This window comes from Furipterus horrens, unplaced genomic scaffold (assembly GCF_987537825.1).
Source record: "Furipterus horrens unplaced genomic scaffold, mFurHor1.1.pri manual_scaffold_6, whole genome shotgun sequence".
NCBI lineage: Eukaryota > Metazoa > Chordata > Mammalia > Chiroptera > Furipteridae > Furipterus > Furipterus horrens.
The window spans coordinates 18259146-18277560 of record NW_028327176.1 but is presented as its reverse complement, the minus strand read 5'-3'; the positions used below and the strand labels follow the sequence as shown (position 1 = coordinate 18277560).

The 18415-nt window shown below is 51.6% G+C and overlaps 1 protein-coding gene across 1 annotated transcript in view; it reads left to right on the top strand.

Moving 5' to 3' along the window:
- GALNT14 (polypeptide N-acetylgalactosaminyltransferase 14) overlaps nucleotides 1-18415 on the top strand; it is a 187409-nt gene that overhangs the window by 155066 nt on the left and 13928 nt on the right. The window contains exons 7-11 of the mRNA XM_090280203.1: nucleotides 1262-1349; nucleotides 2055-2139; nucleotides 3276-3379; nucleotides 13441-13567; nucleotides 15658-15750. Of these exons, the coding sequence (XP_090136329.1) occupies nucleotides 1262-1349; nucleotides 2055-2139; nucleotides 3276-3379; nucleotides 13441-13567; nucleotides 15658-15750 (497 nt within the window). The remainder of the gene's footprint in view (nucleotides 1-1261; nucleotides 1350-2054; nucleotides 2140-3275; nucleotides 3380-13440; nucleotides 13568-15657; nucleotides 15751-18415) is intronic.

Genomic DNA, 18415 nt, shown 5'->3' with positions numbered 1-18415 from the left:
CCTGTAGTTCATGTCCATGGGTCTTTTATACTTGTTCCTTGACTGGATACAGGCCTGTTTTTGATGGTCTTGGATGCCAGCTAAGGAGTTGGAATCTAATCTTGGAGGCAACTCAAGTCTTTAGCTGTTGAGCTGCAGAGTGAGATTTGCATATCAGAGAGACAACTTTGTCAGCCACCTGTAGACTGAAAGGGAAAGGGTGAGATGGGGGTGGGGAGGGGCTAGGGGTCCATGGTAGGTGTGAGGAGCTACAGGAGAGGCAGGATTCATTCAGATGAGCAGTTTTGATTGATGGGCAGAAATGAAGCTTCTTAATTTAATGCTGGGGAGGAAGTGGGATATGTGATGGTTTCTGTGAACAGAAATAGGAAACCGAGGGAAAGGAGTACATTTGGGGAGATGATGAAGCCACCACGGAAAGGCTGTGTGAAATCCACATGGAGGTGGCCCCTGGCACACTGGATCTCAGTCTGGAAGTGAGGAGGGGAGTCAGGGCTGGAGGTGCAGATCTGTGAGTGTCACAGGTGGCAACCAAAGGTAGGAGTCTCTGGAAACACTATTCACCAACTTGCCTAGAAACATAAGCATAGAATGGAAGTACAGTATTGCCTCACTTACCACGGGTATTATGTTCCAGACCCCCCGCCCCCCACTAAGTAGGAACCTTACATTTATTCTACACTCTTAAACCTACGTAACTTTAACAACATATGTATACAGTACCACAAAATCCCACTATAGAGTGAAAAATCCACGATAAAAAAATTAAATATGATATTTTTAAAAATCTCACACAGTGAGGCCGTGATAAGTGAACTGCGATATAGAGAGGGACTACTGTACTTGGAAATTTCAAGAGGTTCCCTCTGTAGGTGGATAGCTTTGCTTCTGGGGGCTGCAGGCTTGGGGTCACCTTCCCAGCTGAGTGCCCCTGACAGTGAAGGGCTTCTGGAGCCCCTCCTTCCTGATGCCCCCCTTCTCGGTATGCAGCACTCTCTGGCCAGCCTGCACCGGGCCTCCGCCATGTTTAGATGACCACTGTGCTGGGCATCAGGGAAAGGCTCTTAACATTTTCGGCATCGGAACTAGAGAAGTCACGGCATCCAGTGCCCCATTTTATAGATGAGCAAATTGTGCCCCATGGAGGAAAGTGTTTGGTCAAGACTGCAGAACCAGTCTCTGGCACTACCAGGGGGAGACCCCACCCAGCTCCCTGATTCCCACCATACCTTCCACTGAGCGCGGGGTCTGTTGTTGGCAGGACAACACACGTGTCGTATGCCCTGTGATTGACATCATCAACCTGGACACGTTCAGCTACATAGAGTCTGCCGCGGAGCTCAGAGGCGGTGAGTGGGGCTCCTGCCCTCTCCCCAGAAGGACTTTCTTTTTTCTCCTAGTCATTGCTATCAAGGGGAAAGGTGAGGAAAACTTTCTTCCTAGTGGTTTGTCTGGAACGTCCGGTCCTACATCCTGTAATGCCAGTTGCTCCATGTGGCCCTTACCACCGGGACTGAGTGGAGGGGCAGGGGAGGGCCGGTCGCTCCCAGTTCCCAGAGCTCGGCTCTCACACCGGGCTCACTCCAGGGCCTGACGGGGAGGGAAGCAAGGACCCCCGGCTGCACTTTTCCAGCACCTCATCATTAGACACCACCCTCTCCTTGAGGCCCACCACAGCTCCCTGCCCAGCCCCCACCCCAAGTCTGGCTGTAGGTGATTCAGCCGCTCCAGACCTCCCACTTCCACCTTCTCAAGGTTCCAGGCCAAGGACCGCGTTCCCTAACCGTCCATCTTGTCCCCTTGGGCTCTGTCACCTGTGTCTCTTTCTCCTCTACCCCTCGTTCCTAACTGCAGCCAGCAGAGAAGGCGCAGAGAGGCAGGAGGTAGAGAGAGAGAAGGAAGCTGTGATCATCCAGGGTGAGACGTGCTATCCCTGAGACGCACTTCCCCAGGAAACTGGGTACATTCATGAACTTCCAGAACAGGGACAGAAAGGGCAAGCTTTGTAGGTACATCTGAGAGACCAAATCAACCATGTGGGTGCTGTGTTTTAGGGTTTGACTGGAGCCTCCACTTCCAATGGGAGCAGCTCTCCCCAGAACAGAAGGCTCGGCGTCTGGACCCCGCTGAGCCCATTAGGTAAGTCAGGGCAAGCGGGACTGGGCTGAGTCATTCCCCCTTGGTCCCTCTCATTGTCACATGGCATACATAGGGAGGCGTGCTACATTACATGCTCAAAAGATTGGGGCAGAGACCAAGAGAGCCCTTATCCAGGCCAGTACCACTTTTGCTTTCATTTTAGGAGATTTCTGTCCTCATGGAAACATCTATTAAGGGGATGGGGGCCTGGTGGAGATCTGTGCTGGGGAGTTGCCCGGTGTTGTTCACACACAAACATGTCATGGTGTACTCGTGCTTCCTGCTAAACATGAGAGGGTCCCAATGGCCCCATTTGAGCCTCTGACCAGGGTAAAGGTCCCGTAGGGCCAGGAGCAGAGCCCCCAGATCTTAGATGTCAGGATTTAGCTCAGGAAGGTCAAGGCAGCCATTGAAGTCAGTGGAGGCTGTGATCAGGGCATGGCCACTGCTGCTTGTTAACTAATACATCTGCTCTGTTCTGTGCAAGAACATGACAGTGGCGTTGACTCTGGGCTGCTTCTGCACTGCTATCAATAGCTTTGTCCTGATCTACCATCTTTCTTCCAGGCCCCATTGTGGCCACCCTAATAACTTCATTTTAAGTTGCTTACCTCTGTAAAGACCTTCTGTCCAAATAAGGTCACATTCTGAGGTACTGGGGGTTAGGACCTCAATATGTTTTTTAGGGGAACATAACTCAACCCATAACAGAGAGGCAGAGATGGGAAAAGGGGGGAGGAGCCCAGTCTTAAGAAACACATGTGTTGTTAGCAGGTGCTGCCCTTCTGTGCCTGGTCAGTGGTCCACTGCCCCTGGTCCCAAGAGGGAGCTCCCAAGAGAGCCATGCTGGGCAGGGCCTAGGTGGGAGGCCAGTGTCTAAGCGAGTCTTGATCCCCCACGGGAGGTGTGCTGATGAGTGAGCTAGCCTATCTGCAAGATCAGGAGATTTATAATGAAAGGGGAAACCCCAGGAACATGCTCATGTTTAGGTAAGTTGGAAAATGCATTGGCCTCTCCCTGAAGAGGAGCAGAAATGGTAAGAAACTGGCCATGGCTTCCGGATGGCTCGGGCAGAAGAATGTGGCCGTGATCCCCCTCCCATCCCTGATCCCCCCTTTTCCCTCCTCTATGCACAGAACTCCAATCATAGCTGGAGGGCTCTTCGTGATGGACAAATCCTGGTTCGATTACCTGGGAAAATATGACGTGGACATGGACATCTGGGGTGGGGAGAACTTTGGTGAGTTGCTCTCTCTGTGTCCGGGAGCTGCGGCGGGAAATCTGGGTCCTTGGACCACATGGCCTAGGAAGAGGACGAGGGAATGGGGCCTAAAGTTACTCCTGTGGGAGAAGGCCGGGTGGGCACTGGAGGAGCAGTTGCTGGGAGGGTGGAGGCAACCAGGGAACTGCTCCATGGGACCAGGTGGATGCTGAGCACCAGGCAGACCCTTAGGGGGAAGTCGACCTGCAAAAGCCAGGAAGACCAAGGAGGAACGCCAAGGGCTAGAGGCAGGTGTGAGCTAGGAACCCTGAACTTGAGAATTTGGAGTTGCAAAGAGACTGGAGATAAAGAGAATGAAGAGCAGGATTGACAGTGGCACTGGAAACATCTGGGTCACATCTGTTGGCTGCTCTAGGCAGATAGCACTCAGCACTGGGGTAATGAGGAAGGCCTGGAATGACTGCTACAGAAATTCTGGGGCGTCTTGTCCTTGTGTTTCACTGGGGGTGAAGGGGCCCAGGGTACAGGTTCCAAAACTGTGCAGAGGGCCAGGTGCAGCCAGAGGAACAGGACTGCAGTTTGCAGAAAGAGCAGTCAAGAGACCCATTCCATCTGGCTGATGACACTGAGTGACCCTTTAGTTTCCTTGTGTATTTAAAGCATAACATGGGGATATTTCTCGGGGTCATTGTGAAAATCCATTGAGGGGAGACTGTAAAAACCTGGGCACCACAAGGGCACAAGAAATGTTAGCTTCCCCTTCCTTCCTTCCTTCCTTCCTTCCTTGACTCCTTCCCTCCCTCCTTCCTTGTGTCATGTGATGACTAGAATATTAGCTGCACAACGGCAAGGATTTGGGTCTGTTTTGTTCACAGCTGCCTCAAGTACTTAGTATAGTGTTTGCCATGAAGGAGGCTTCCACAAAGGAAGAGGAAGAGTCCCCAAATGCTGGGGCCCCGTCTCCTCTCTGGGCACCGGGCACTGTGTTTGTCACGGGCGCCCCGAGCAGGGGCACAGGCCAGGACAGTGATCCATGGGGATCATCTGGTGTTTAGCAACAGTCCAGTGCATTGTCCTCTGCCATTGTTTTCTCCTGTCCCTGCCTCCAGAGTGTTTTACGACTTTCTTCCTCAGTCACTAAGAGTTATTTCTCAGAAATTTATGGCTGCTGGCCTGACCCAGAGCATCTGTTCTCCCAAACTGGGCAGTGTAGGGAAATCCATCAGAAAAGCCAGTCTCCTGCCTTATGGGGCCCGGATTGGAAGCTTGGCAAACATAGCAGAAAACCCCAACACCCAGCAACCAAAATGACTCCCCTTCATGGACCCAGCCCTGGAACATGAAGGGGCCTTCAGTGCGGGTTTGCGGTCAGAGCTGCCTGCAGGGGCCCCAGAGGATTTGGAACCAGGCCCACCCTTGGTGTTCACAACGGGAATGAGATTTCTCTCTTTCTGAGCAGAGCCCTCTCACGATCCTTAGCAACATGCCTTCCTTTCCAGCCACCAAGTGAATTCGTTCTCAGCACCTTTGACAGACAGCAGTCATCCAGTCTCCCCTCCGATGCCCCTTATGGTGGTGTATTCGCTGCTTCACAGTTCAGCATGTTCTGTTGTTGAGAATTTTGTGTTGACATGTTAGAAACTTCTAGGTAGAAGCCCATCTTTCTCTAGCTCTTGTGTGTCAGGCTTATTGCGCCCTCCTGAGCCCTCCAAAGTGCATGTGTTCCATCTCCCACGGGACAGCCACATTTGGACTCAGAGAAACACTGTTTTTAATGTTGGCACATCTGGTCCAACCTGCCAGTACCCTCTCTTTCTAGCACTGTTGGCACACATCTGCTCAAATCAAGTGGCAACCTCGTCTAGCTGGCTTCCGAGTCAGGTGCATTACCAAGTGCTGATCCGCATAAGGAGGTAGGGAGGCGCCTCTGCATAGCTGCGGGAGAGACAATTTATAATTCATCACATTTTTAAGCCACAGAAAAATCTCTGTAGACAGCTATCGTGGGAAACACTTGGTTTTTTCCTATCCCAACATTCCACAATGCTATAGCCAGGTCCCAGCAGATGGATTTCTTTCTCTTAGCATTTTATATGCCACGAAATGCAGGGCTTGTCCAACAATGGATACAGTGTGTGAACAGCATCAGCTCTGTGGGCGAGGCTAGCCAGGCACCTGAGTACGTGAAGGTGGGGATTCAGAAGAGCCCGTGCAGGGTGGAGTGATGAGCAGGGGTCTGATGGGGTTGGAGAGAGATGCTTTCGCTGCAGAGGAGAGGTGGGGTTAGGGGTTGGAGGAGGCTGTATGTTCCAGGCAGGTCCCACACCAGAGGGTGGCAAGAGGGGCCTCCCCACACCCCAGCTCACCAAGTCCTGAAGATCTGCTCCTTCTCACCATTGTTCACAACTATGGTCCCTCTTCATCTCCAGTACTCTCCACCTCTAGTCTACTCCCCTCAATGCCATTCTGCCACGTTCCTGCCAACGCACTCTGTCTAAAATGCAGGTCTCTCCCACCCTGGTAGGCCTGGTAGCCACCAACTGGCTCCTTCTTGTCTTAAGGATGAGGCCCACGCTCCTCAGCTGGGTCCCTCCCTGGCCTTGCCCACCCCTCCAGACTTCAGTCCAGAGGCTCTGCCTTGACATGCCCATTTCTCCACCAAGCTGAGGAACATGGCTTTGGGGCTGCCTAACCCAGAGCATGGACACCTTCCCTGCCCCCTGTTACCCAACCCCCGCTCACTCTGTGCCCCTAGCACCCAGCTCTCCTCTCCACCCTGGCACTGAGCCTTCTCAGGTATTTGTGTTTATTCATCTGTGCCTGCTGCCTGGCCTCCTACTAAACCTGGAACAAATGCCAGAACATTCATCCTCAAGGCCAGAATGTTGGAAACTGCTCTCTGTGTGTTCAAAATCAAGAGACAGGGAAGAGGAGTCAGGGTTGGGAAGGTGAACATACATTCAGCCTATGAAGCTCCACATAAAACAGGTCTCATTGCATTCAGTGGAGCCCATGGAGTAGAAGAATAACAGCAGGTCCAGGTGTGTTTCCTTTCCCAGAAGTGGGGTCTCTGGGGGTTCCAGACATGGTGGCCTCTTTCGCATTGATTGTATTTCGCAGCACAAAATTCCATGAGGTTATTGGAAAAGGCCCCAGCCAGGGTGACCACTGCGGGCCTCAGTGGCATGCTGTCCCCGCCCACCCCATCTCACTGTCATCTGTTGGAAGCAGACTCAGCTCCCACAGGAAAGCAGACCCCACAAGCACTCACCCAGCCTGAGCCTGGTATGCCTCATTCCCACGGTGTTTTTAACAGGAGCTGGATAGTTTTGATAATTATGTCTGCGGTTTAGCATAGGAGCAGGCTTTACGGAAATGTGGCTTTTAGCCCTTTCTTCCCCCAGAAGTTGTTTTGCATTAAAATTGTACACTTTAACTCTAATTTGCATAACACAGAACACATAATATATCTGATGCATCTACTTCCTTCCAGCTGCATCTCACTCTTAGCTTTTGGTCTTTAGAGATAAAAAGAAGCTATTGCCCAGTGAGTGAGAAGAGTGTGTGTATGTGTAGTGGGGGTGGGAGTGTGTGCACATTTCTGGGGGAATAAAAAAAGGTGACCTTAGCATATCTATGAAGGATGAGCATGGGATCCCTGGATTTAGAATGGGGGATTTCTAAAGCATAGCAAATGCAAAAGACAGGGCTGAGGAAAGAAACGCAGTGAGGCCCAAAAGGAGCCACCACTACCGCCATCCACATCCCTAGAATGCAGTCAAGGACATCAGGCTGTCAGACTTGGCACACACCCCTGTGTGTGTATCAACATGGGCTACAGAATCAGATGGACTTGAGTTTGAATTCTGTAGCTGTAACTAGCTATGTGTCCTTGAAATAGTTCCTGTATTTCACTGGGTCTATTTCCAAGTCTTTAAACTGGAGACAGTGTTTTCTGAGGTAGGGAGAATGTCCTCCCCCAGAAGATATTCACCCCCTACTCCCTGTGTTAAAGAAAAAAATTACTCTGAGTCTTGTAAAGTGGGTAGGAAGACTTCATTCAGCACCATCACAGTAGGTGTCAAACCTGTCACAATATGGGAAGGACTCAACTCTAAGTACCATGAGAGCAAGGGGCAGGGTGGGGGTCGGTGGATGAAAATCACTAAGAAAGAATATTAAGTGTGGGGGATTCTCTCTCAACTGGGTTAGCAGAATTCTTGCTACAACTGGGTAATATAGGCTCAACAAGGGCAGGGGCCAAGGTCAAAGCCTCATGGAGAAGAAAGCTGACTAAAGCCTGGTCAAGGAGAACATAACAAAAGGGACTTTGCAGGTGATTAAGGCTATTGACCGTGAAGTTGGGAGATGATCCTGGATTATCCAGAGGGAGGCCAGTCTAAACATGTGAGCCTTTAAAAGCAGAGAACTTGCTTCAGTTGGAGGGAGAAGAGATGAAACAGAAGTCAGACATTGGCAGCCTGAGAGGGACTGATTTGGGCACTGCTGGTTTAAAGATGGAGGGAACCGCGTGGACATAGAGAGGCTCCTGGCTTACAGCCAGCAAGGAAAAGGGACCCTCAGCCCCACAGCCGCAAGGAACTGAGTTCTGCAAATAACTAGAATGAGCTTGAAGGCAGATTCCTCTTTGGGGCTCCCAGAGAGGAACAGGGTGCGGCGGACACCTTGATTTTGGCCTTGGGAGACTCTCAGCAGAAGCCCAACCAAACCCACACACCAGGTGTTAGTGTGGTCATTTGTTGCAGCAGCAATAGAAATGATCACACTGCCATATCCCAGGGCTGCTGTGAAGATTAATTAGACAACGTGCAGTGCCTCTGCTTCCCCTCCTGGCTCCGTGCGAGCCACGTGCTTAGAGGGGCATAGTGCCAGGCCTGCTACAGTACTTCATCCCTCCTGGTTCCTCTTTCAGCCTCATTCTCTCCATGCTTGGTGGCCCGAGGTGAGGGAAACAGCCCTGTCTGAGAACACCTGAGTCTGATGGAAAGTCATTTTATTTTCCCCCAGGGCGTAGAGCAAAGTGAAAGCAGGTCTCTGCCCCATTACTTAGCTGAGCTACTTGCTAAAGCCGCATGCCCAGGTGAGGTTCCCTAGGGGTCATTCTTTTCCACGGGGAACATGGAAGCATAAGGGTGCCACTGTGGCATTTGCGGTTGTGTGGTCCTTGCTGGCTGTGAGGTGACTGAGGCCCAGATGCGGCTGTGATTGTCCCAGACGGTGTGAAGCTGTTCTGCTCAAAGATTCAAGGCTGCTTTTTGTGGACCAATAAGATAATCTCTACGCAAGTCTATGTATTCATTAAAAAATAATGACAGGGATTTCTGGCCCAGGAGGCCCTGAGAATGTAATTATTGAAAGGAAACGTCCTGTGACCACATTTATATGTGTGGTCTTATGACTAAAAATAGAAATAGCCAGGTGAGTATCTGTCTGTTTCTGCCCGCCACTGTCCACCCTACTCCCTTTGTTCTCAGTAGGTTTCAATGGCCAAAGGTAGGCTGGATAATGCTCCTGTGTGTACAATAGATGTGGCTTCATTCAGAGCGGCCCGTTGCATTCAGTGGAGCCCAAGTCTAATGTTCATTTTGCCTTCGCTTAGAAACCAGGCTATAAAATGAAATTAGAACCTAGTCCAGTAGTGGCATATGAATAGCTGTGGCTTAGTTCCTAAGGAAAAAGCTGCCCCTTTCCCCCGGAATTCCTATCCACCATCATGGGTTTGTCAGGAAGACATTGGTTCTGGTGAAGAGTAGGAGGTCTGTGAGCACTGGTAGAACGACTGATGGACTGATGAGGAGACAGAAAGAAAGAGGTAAGAATGGAGGGTGGGAAGGGCCATTTACTCTCAAATATTACTTTAGAGAAAGTTTACAGTGGAGAGCAATGGGGGGAGGATTGTAATAGAACAATAATACAAAAAAAATTTTTTTAAGAACGTTTAAAAAATTAAGTTAAAAATAAGCTTAAAGAAGGTTTAAGAAAATAAGATAACAGTGTCGCCATTGAGGATGGAATAATTACACATCTCCCATCTGGACTTCAAAGCAGATTTGAGACTGTGACATTCATCACCAGGAAGATGATGCAGGTGACTCTATGAGAACCCCTAAAACTCCTACATTGTCTTTTTTTTTTCCTACATTGACTTTTTGCCTCATCTTCCTTCACATAAGAAAGGGGTGACTTTGCAGGGTGGAAGACATGGAGAGCGAGAGTCTAGGCTTTGCCTACGAGGGATACATGCTGTCCCCCATCATGTTCCTCACATGATGTCCAGGCCTCCACTGCCTGGTGCCGTAGGATGACAAGACTGCCCCAAAGCCTTTAGCAGGTGTCTCTGAATCACTGGGCCTGGCTCGCAGTCCTATGAAGATAGACGTCATTATCTTGAAGGTAGTGGAGTAGATAAAGGAAGGGCAACTCCGTGTCCTAGGTTTTGAATATCCCACACTTTTGTACCTGTAAACCATCACACTAATCTGACCACTCCAAGCTGCATCACCCATTCTGCTCCCACTCTAACAGCAGCACAGTGCACGTCAGCCACCATCTCTGATCGGCTCAGTTATGACAATCTGCCCTCCCAGGGAGAGGAGCGCTTATGCACCTAAGGCCGCAGAATCCTCTGGGTGGCACCTGCTAGCCTGAAGGAGATCTGAGAAGGACATTTGTCAGGACTGGGGGAATGAGTGAATGAGGGAGAAATGTGACCCCTGGTTATAAATCTGTCTCTCTTGTTTGTGAGCATGTTGAAGTCAGTATCTTTGTATCCATGGCTGCATTGGCTGATGGGGGTGTTTGGTAGGGAGGGTAAAATCAGGCAAGAGCATGAGTTTTGGGGTTGGGGGGATGTGTTTCAGTTCCCAGCGACTCGCCGTCAGGTGCCCCATCAGAACTGCATCTGCATCATAGAATAAGAGCATGCACAGCCATGAGCAGGTTGTCAGGATGACTCATAAGCTGCCACCCGAGGGAGGGCTGAGCAAAGCCCCGCCAGAAGCAAGTGAAGGGGTCCTTTTCCTCCCATGGCTGATGTTTGCAGAATTGAGATACTCGGAAGTTTGAGGCAAACGCCCCAGACACAGGAAAATGAGGAGGAGGAAGAGTGGCTTTAGAGGCAGAGGAGAGGAGGCCGGCTGTGGGGCGATGCTGCAAGCATCAGGCAGCCACTGGAAGCTGGTGCTGGGGCCCAGAGCAGAGCCAGGGCTGGCAGGATGGAGGTGAGTCCTTAGCATCAAGTGAACGTGGGCATCACATGAGGAAGCAGTGTCTGGAGGACACTCAGGGACAGAGCCTTGGAGTGAAGAACGCTAGGAGACCAGAAGGAACATGGAGAAGGACCAGGATCAGGCAACCGTACTTTCCAGGGCGGGGCCTGTGCGTGACTGTGGCAGAGGGGCGGGAGGTCAGCAGATTCAGGAAAAAAGCCAAGTGCTGGGCCCGGCGAGCACAGGCGAAGAAGCAGGTTCAGGGGACTGCGGGACAGGGATGGGATCGAGGCACAGGTTGCAAATGAGGAGGGAACATATGTCTCATTTGAATACATGGAAAGGGAGAGACCATAGCCAAAACACACGCACAGTTTTAAGAAAGCTGGCACAAAATTTGTTGGTTATATCTAGTAAGCCAGGCTTATCATCTCTAGTTTTGAGGGATTAGCACATTTTCCCTTTTAGAAACAAGAAAACGGCGAGGTGACGGGAGCACAGTAGACTTTAGACCTGTTAAGGAACACGTCTCTGGAGACTAAACTTACACATGTACTAACGTAATTCCCGGGACCAAGCCCTCCAGCCCCTCAGCACGTTCTCTGCAAGGTGGAGAAGGGATGTAGTCAGTCAGCTAAGCACACACATGGCTCCTGATCGGCCGCAAACATCAGCCGGGGGCACGCGATTCCAGCAGCGCCCCCTGCCGCCACATGCCCGATGGCTGTGCATCCTGAACCTTGATGGGGAGTAAAAATCTTGAATGTCAAGTGCATGAATTTCAAATGCCTCCCATGGCAGAAGAGGGAAGATGCAAGTGGTCACCGGTGGTCGATGCCACCAGTGTCCATGTTTTATTAGACACTGGCTTCAGAGGGACCCCTCTTCATAGCTGTTGCTGGTCTTTCTATCCCACTAGAGTTTTCAGTTACTCTAAGTTCTATTTCATTTGATGTCAACAGCAGTCCTGTAGAGTATTTTTATGATTTTCATTTGACATACGAGGAGATCCAGTCTTGGCAAAGTCAAGCAGCTGTCCCCACGAATGCAGCTAGTAGGTTACTGCAGACTCGGGGCTGCTGACCCCAAAGCCAAGCCCTTCTCATTTCTCCCCCCACCCTGTGTTTCTGCTATTATTCGTAGCAACCTCAAGGAGTCCTTCCCTCATCCTAGTGTGCACGTGGTCCCCACTCTGAGGGAAATCCGAGCATCCTGTGAATGAGCTGTAGCCTGCCCGGGACAGCACCTGGGCAGATGTGGAGAAGATGGTAACAGGAGCATTGGTGACAGGGAAGTCTTGTTTGCAACTCAGTGGCTTTTTCAGGGACACATGGCAGGAGGAAGTAGGAGACAAGGGTGGCTGAGGACTGGTGAGTGAGAGGGCAGGTGAGGATCAGGATAAGGAAGAGGTCCAGGCACCAGCTTGGGTCATTGGGACGAAGGGAGACAGAGAGCAGGAAGGGGGAGGGACAGAGAAGACACCGAGGGAGGTGGGGCCCCAGGTGCTGGACAGTGCAGGGCACCTGTGTGGTAGGAAGGCACTAGAATATTCCCATCCTCATTCCTGCCCTGGACACCCAGCCTGCTGCCACGTGGCACCTCCCAGGGACAGTCACCCACGGCATGGATTTTTCCTGAGCCAGCCTCTCTTCCTTATACTCAACCTTGACCGCAAAAGCTAGGGCTGGCGGAAAGCTAGTGTTTCCCACTCGTGGCCCAGAGTGCCAGTGGGCAGCCTCCCCTGGGAGCAGTCAGGAATCGGCGGCACTTCTAGAGAGGTTAAAAGCAACGATAAAACTGCCTAACAGTTACTCTGCTTTTTATTATCACCATGTGCTGGCAATTCTGAACAATGGCGGCGATAAGATACACACCGCCACCTTGGTGTGCTACTGCTTCCTCTGGGCAGAGCCACTGCTCCAAGCCTGCTGGTAAGCAGCCCCAGGGAGAAAGGCACAGGCCAGCCCAGCCCCAATCTGCTGACTGCCCTCCAGTCTCCTCCCTGAGGTCCCTGTAGCAGCAGCAGCAGCCAACCAGGAAGAAATGGGTGTGTGTGCAAACAGCGGAGCACGCCCAGCAGCAGCTTTGAGACTTCTAGCACATTCTATGACCACTCTCAGTCATCCTCCTGGGTGGGGGCTAGGATTCAGGTGCCCTTGCAGAGTGGTAGGATTGCAGCCTGGGTGTTGGGAGGTGCCTCCTGCACACCTCATTCAGGTGCCTCCTGGAAATGGTCCTCTCTGTTGCATCCCGGCCATTTGGTTCACTGGCCTGCCAGAGTGTGAAACTCCCTAACCCCATGACAGCCCACTTCTACCTGGACCTTGACTGCCAGCAAATTCTTCCATATTTTTGAGTGAAAATTCTTTCTCATCAGTCCTGGTTCTAACCTTACTCTCTGGAATCTTGTGAGGGACTTCCATCTGTCTTCCACACTGAGACCTTTCACGTGTCCAAAAGCAGCACTCTCGTGGCCCCAAGCCTTCTCTTTCCCAGACTAAGGCGTCACAGCTGACCCGGAATGTGTTCTGGGGGCTGATTTAGACGTATGCTCCTCCTCCTTGCAGGCCACTCTTTCCGTATTAATGCATACCGCCCTCCCAGGTGTGAGTTATTATCATCCCCACTTGTGGATGGGGAAACTGAGATTGCCCAGCCTGTGGAGTGCACAGTTTGGCTGTGAACTCAGCTCTTAACCCTGTGCCCTAGCGTGGGTGCAGGGGGCCCTTACTGCTTCCTTGGACCTGGTGTTTCCTGGTGCCTTAAAACTGCCATCATATGTCTCCCCGTCCCCGCCACCCTCCTTGTCCAAGAGGCAGAGCCGTGATGGGAGGCATGGCTTTCTTGCAGAAATCTCCTTCAGAGTGTGGATGTGTGGGGGCAGCCTAGAGATCGTCCCCTGCAGCCGAGTGGGCCATGTCTTTCGGAAGAAGCACCCATATGTTTTCCCGGATGGAAATGCCAACACATATATAAAGTAAGTGCGCGTCCCAGGGGCTCCGATGGAGCTGCGGTGGCCGCGGGCTTTCCTGGGGTGGACTGTGGCTGTCTCAGGTTCTCTGGCACGTTGCCTGCATGTTCTGGGTGGTCAGGAACCACAGGTCTCGCTCTCCAGGCCTCTTCCTATGCAGGGAGGTCAGGCCTGCCCATTCAGTATTAGACAGGGGCCCCCAGGCTGGCAAGGCCCCACATGTGGCCTTGGGGATTTTAAGTCACTGGGCAGTGCCATTCCGCAGGGCTCAGGGTTCTGGGTATTTTGTGTTTTTTGAGGTTGGGGAAGGGTAACTGTTTTTGGCCCCTGAGTTCTGGATGATCTCCTGCTCCCATGTTCAGGCTGAGTCACCAGAAGTTTTGGGAATGGGGTGGGGGCGGTGGGGACACAGAGGATCCAAGGCCCATGGCTGCTCCAGGGCCTCAATGTGCACAGAAAAGGTCCTGCAACCTGGGCTCCTCTCCTGGGGTGCTGTCATCTCCTGTGGGAGCAGGACAAGCTACTAGGGACTCCATCACCTGCTTACATCCTTCTCCTTTGCTTGACTTCTCCTCTTTCAACCTTTCTCTTCTCCTTTAAAAAGAATTAGTGTATTCCTTTTTCCCCCTCTAGCGTTTTCTCTCCTTTTCTCTTTTCTCATTTGAAAGTTTCATTTGCCCATGTCTTCCACTTTTTCCTATAATTTTGTCCACTTGAGACGCGAGAGGGAGGACTAAGCACCTCACTTGGTGTTTTTTCCTTTGGGGTGTCACTGTCCTCCTCTGTGTTCTTCCTCGGTTTTTTTCACATATGACCAGGTATGGGGCTGCCTCGAAGGACGCGTGGGTTTGAGCCGTGGGAAAGTTAACACCTTTCATGGAAACATGGTGGGCAAGGGTGGGGCAGTGAGAATCCCAGTGGGCAGAGGCAGCAGGGAGCAAAGGTAGGGCTGCCTCAGCTCTTGGGTTTTTCAGAGGGAAAGATGAGCTGACAGCTGGTGTGGAAAAGCAGTGTGGCTGTGGTGAAGAATGGAGGCAGGCTGGGAGTGAGGGGCAGAACCTGGGGCTCCAGCACATCCGTGTCCTTGAGACTGGACCCTGGCCAGTGCACCCTGCATGCCACCAGGGGGTCATTCATTCGGTGGTTGGAAAAATGAGCTGTCTGCTAAGCAGCTTCCAGTTTGCTGATGGTTCAGCTAGTGGAAGGGTCAGCAAGGCAAGAACTGCCTTCAGTGCCCCCAAAACTGGGCTGTGTGGGCATAAGTCACTTCTGGCCCATCAGCATGGAAGGGCTTGCCATGCCCCTCTGTTGAATGCCTCTGCTCCAAAGGGAACCAGAACTCCGGAGGAGCGCGCCGTCTTGACTGAGACCCCAAGCTCACTGCGGAGGGCCTCAGCAGGGGCGGCTTCCCAGGCTGTCCCTGGCATCAGGTGGTTTTCCGTTATGTTTGTTCTGGGCTCAGGGCCTCCTGATATCCCTGCCTCTTTGACTGCTGAATGATGACATTTCTTAGTTCCTCTCTGTCTTTTTTCTATGACCTTTGGAGTCAGACTCAGAACAATTCTTGATTTAAAAAAAAACCAAAAAACCTAAGAGTGCTGGCAAAATATCTGAGATGGCTTAATTACTTAATTTGTTACACCTCCAAGAGGCTAGTTGCTTAGACCGAGGGGAAACCTTGGAGAGCTGAGACCTCGGCACGTGCTTTGTGTAAAGGGGAGCACCTGGGGCAGGAGCTATGGGTCACCTGAGGCAAGGTGGCCAGCGCAGGCCCTGTCTGTCCTCTTGTCTACTGGCGCCACACAGATGCTCCAGACTGTCCTGGCTCTTTTCTCCCTGTGATTCCTTTTTTGAGTCACAGAAGTTCAATGTGTGGGTAATTTCTCTGGTGCATATCTTTTGGAGAAGAGCTTGTTGTTACTACTAAGGTCCTGTGTCTTGGGGTAAAGGACCCTTTGGAGACTGGGTGGGACTTGGCTGGGCTCAGCACCCTGGATAATGCTGCCAACTTGCTCACGTGTGTATCTTAACTGGATACATCACGGGTCCTCTCAGATAGCACCTCCCTGATGCCCCCTGTCTACCCCCCTGCCCAGGAACACCAAGCGGACAGCTGAAGTGTGGATGGATGAATACAAGCAGTACTATTATGCTGCTCGGCCATTTGCCCTGGAGAGGCCCTTTGGAAAGTAAGTGTCCCTTCCAGTTGATTGTGCAGAGCGTCCAGAAGGGCCCCGGCTCATAGGTCCAACAGGTTCTGACGGGCCTGTCGCTTAGCTGGTGCCCTGAGCAGCTTAGCCCGTCCAGGCCCCCGGCTGCAGCTGCTCTCCTTTCCTAGCCCTCTTGTGCCTGCCCAGGTGTGGGTGTACAGGGCCTGGGGCAGCTCCTGTGGCACCCGGACCACCAGCCCCAGGGGACCCGTCCTTGTCCAGTGGGCTGATATTTCCAGCTTTTTCTGGACTAAGCAGCATTAATGCCTGCACCTCACAGTGGCTTCCTCCTAGTTCTGTCACCCAAGCCCCTCCTTCCTAGGGGCACAGTGTCGTACAGATGTCCCCTACAGCACTGTTCCAGCTCCGTGGGGGTGGAAGAGGGCAGGGAAAGGCATTCAGTGCCAGATAACATGAGAGAAGATACTGATCTCATTAGCGCTTCCCAGACTCTGAGTCATGGGTATAACCAGTATTCCCTCACTTATCACGGGTATTACGTACCAGACCCCTCTGCGAAGTAGGAACCTTACATTTATTCTACACTCTTAAACCTACGTAACTTTAGCAACATGCATATACAGTACCGCAAAATCCCACGATATAGCGAAAAATCCGCGATAAATAACTAAATATAATATTTTTTTTAATTCCACAATACAGTGAGGCCGCGATAAGTGAACCACAATATAGAGAGGGACTGCTATACCCATTTTACAGATTAGACAACCAAGGCTTCTGCAGGTTAAGGTACTTGCCCCAGATCACACTGCAGAAAGAGGGACAGGGCTCAAACCACACGGTGTTGCACTTCCCAACCCAAAGCCAATGGAGTAGGGAAAAGTGGCAACTTCCTTTATGTTGTCTGTCTTTGGGGGTGGGGGCAGCCAATGGCTTTTTGCTATAGTAATGTCACTCATTGGTCAGACTAAGGCTGTGGAGCTGATGGGTTTTTTGCCACCTACACTTCATAGGCTGATCCCATCACTGCTCCAGAGGGTTAAATCAGACCCTGACAAAATGATCTGCATCTCTGAAGCCATTAACTCACGCTGTCCCTCCACTTTTCTCTCCCAGAGCTTCCCAAGGCCTTCGTCTTCATCCTCACCAAACTTCCAGTTCACGGGTCGTGTCCATCTACCCCTTTCTCCACTTCCTTCCTTCCCTCTCCAGCTTGGATTCCACTCTCTTGCTTAAAGGGAGGACTTGAAAGACGCTGTCTTCAGATCTTTGGCCCTGCTGTGCATCTATCAACACCCAGGCGAAGTTTCCTCAACCCTGGGAGAACCCAATCCTGCATCTTTACCTCCCCTGTGCACAGGCTGCCCGTCCTGGGAGTTATCAGCTGGTGCTGCTAACACTCTGTAGCCATCAGTCTCAGAGAGGCCCTCGGTGTGCTTACTGGTCCTGCCCCTCTCCTGGTCAGCCTTCTCTCTCCAGCTCCATTTAAATCTTCACTCTCCCCACCCTCTGAGTCCACACCCCTCTTATCATTCACAGCAGATGACACCTTCTGTTTTATAGATGAAATAAATGGCATCTACTTTCCAAGACAAACCAAACTGTAAGCGTCACTGTATCTGCACCATCCTGCTCTGTCTCTTTCATCTCAGAGGACAAGGTGCACCTCCTGCTGTGACAGGCCAGCCCTCCACCTGGGCTCCAGACACACCTTTCATTCCTGCACTCATTTATAAATCAACATTTATTGAGTTCCCACCGCCTGGATTCATCTCTTCCTGCCTCCTGGCTCAGAGCTTATCAAACTTTAATGTGCCCGCAGATCTCCTGGGGATCTTGTTAAAAAGTACATGCTGGTTTGGTAGGACTGCATTTCTAATAAGTTCCCAGCTGATACCATGTTGCTAGTCACAGGACCTCAGCCCCAGGAGCAAGGTTCTAGGGCGATGACTCCCAAAATAGCCAGCTCATTGCAATTACCTAGGGAGCTTCAGAACCTACTGATGCCTCTACTCCACTCCCAGGCAGTTGATTTAATCTGGGATGTGGCCTGGGCTGCAGAAATTTTAAAAGATCCCCCCCCCCCCCCATGACTCTAATGTGCAGACAGTGTGAGAACCACTGTTCTAGGGGACTTTGCCCTCCATGTGTCGCCACTCCCTTCCTGATCACCCTTCTCTTCTCTACTGCATGGTTGCCATCCGCATTTGAACTCATTCAGTGTCTTACATCTCCAGAATAAGATGAAAAGGCAGAGGGAGAAAGAAAACACTACCAAAATTCCCCTTTAGCCCTCCTCGGCTCATTACCTGCACCCTGTCCTCTCCTCCTCTAGAGCCAAGCTTTGTGAAACGGCTGCCTGTCCCTCCCCCTCCCCCTTTGACTGCTCCCACCTGGCTCACCCATGACTCCCTTGGACCCCATACCATTCTCTGTGTTACCCCATTAGTAGGAGTCTCCTCCCACCCCAGCCCCCCCCCACTCAGCATACCTCTGATCTCTGGGTTTCTGTAACCACTGTCCTGGCTTTAGTTCTGCTGCTCAGGCTCCACCTTCTCGGTCTTGTTTTCAGCCTCAGTTTCCTCCTGCCTCCCTCACGTGTGGGTCTTCCCTGAGGGTCTGTCCTAAACTGCCTTCTCACCATGCATTCTCTCTGGCATCAGCCACCGCTTCTATGCTGCTG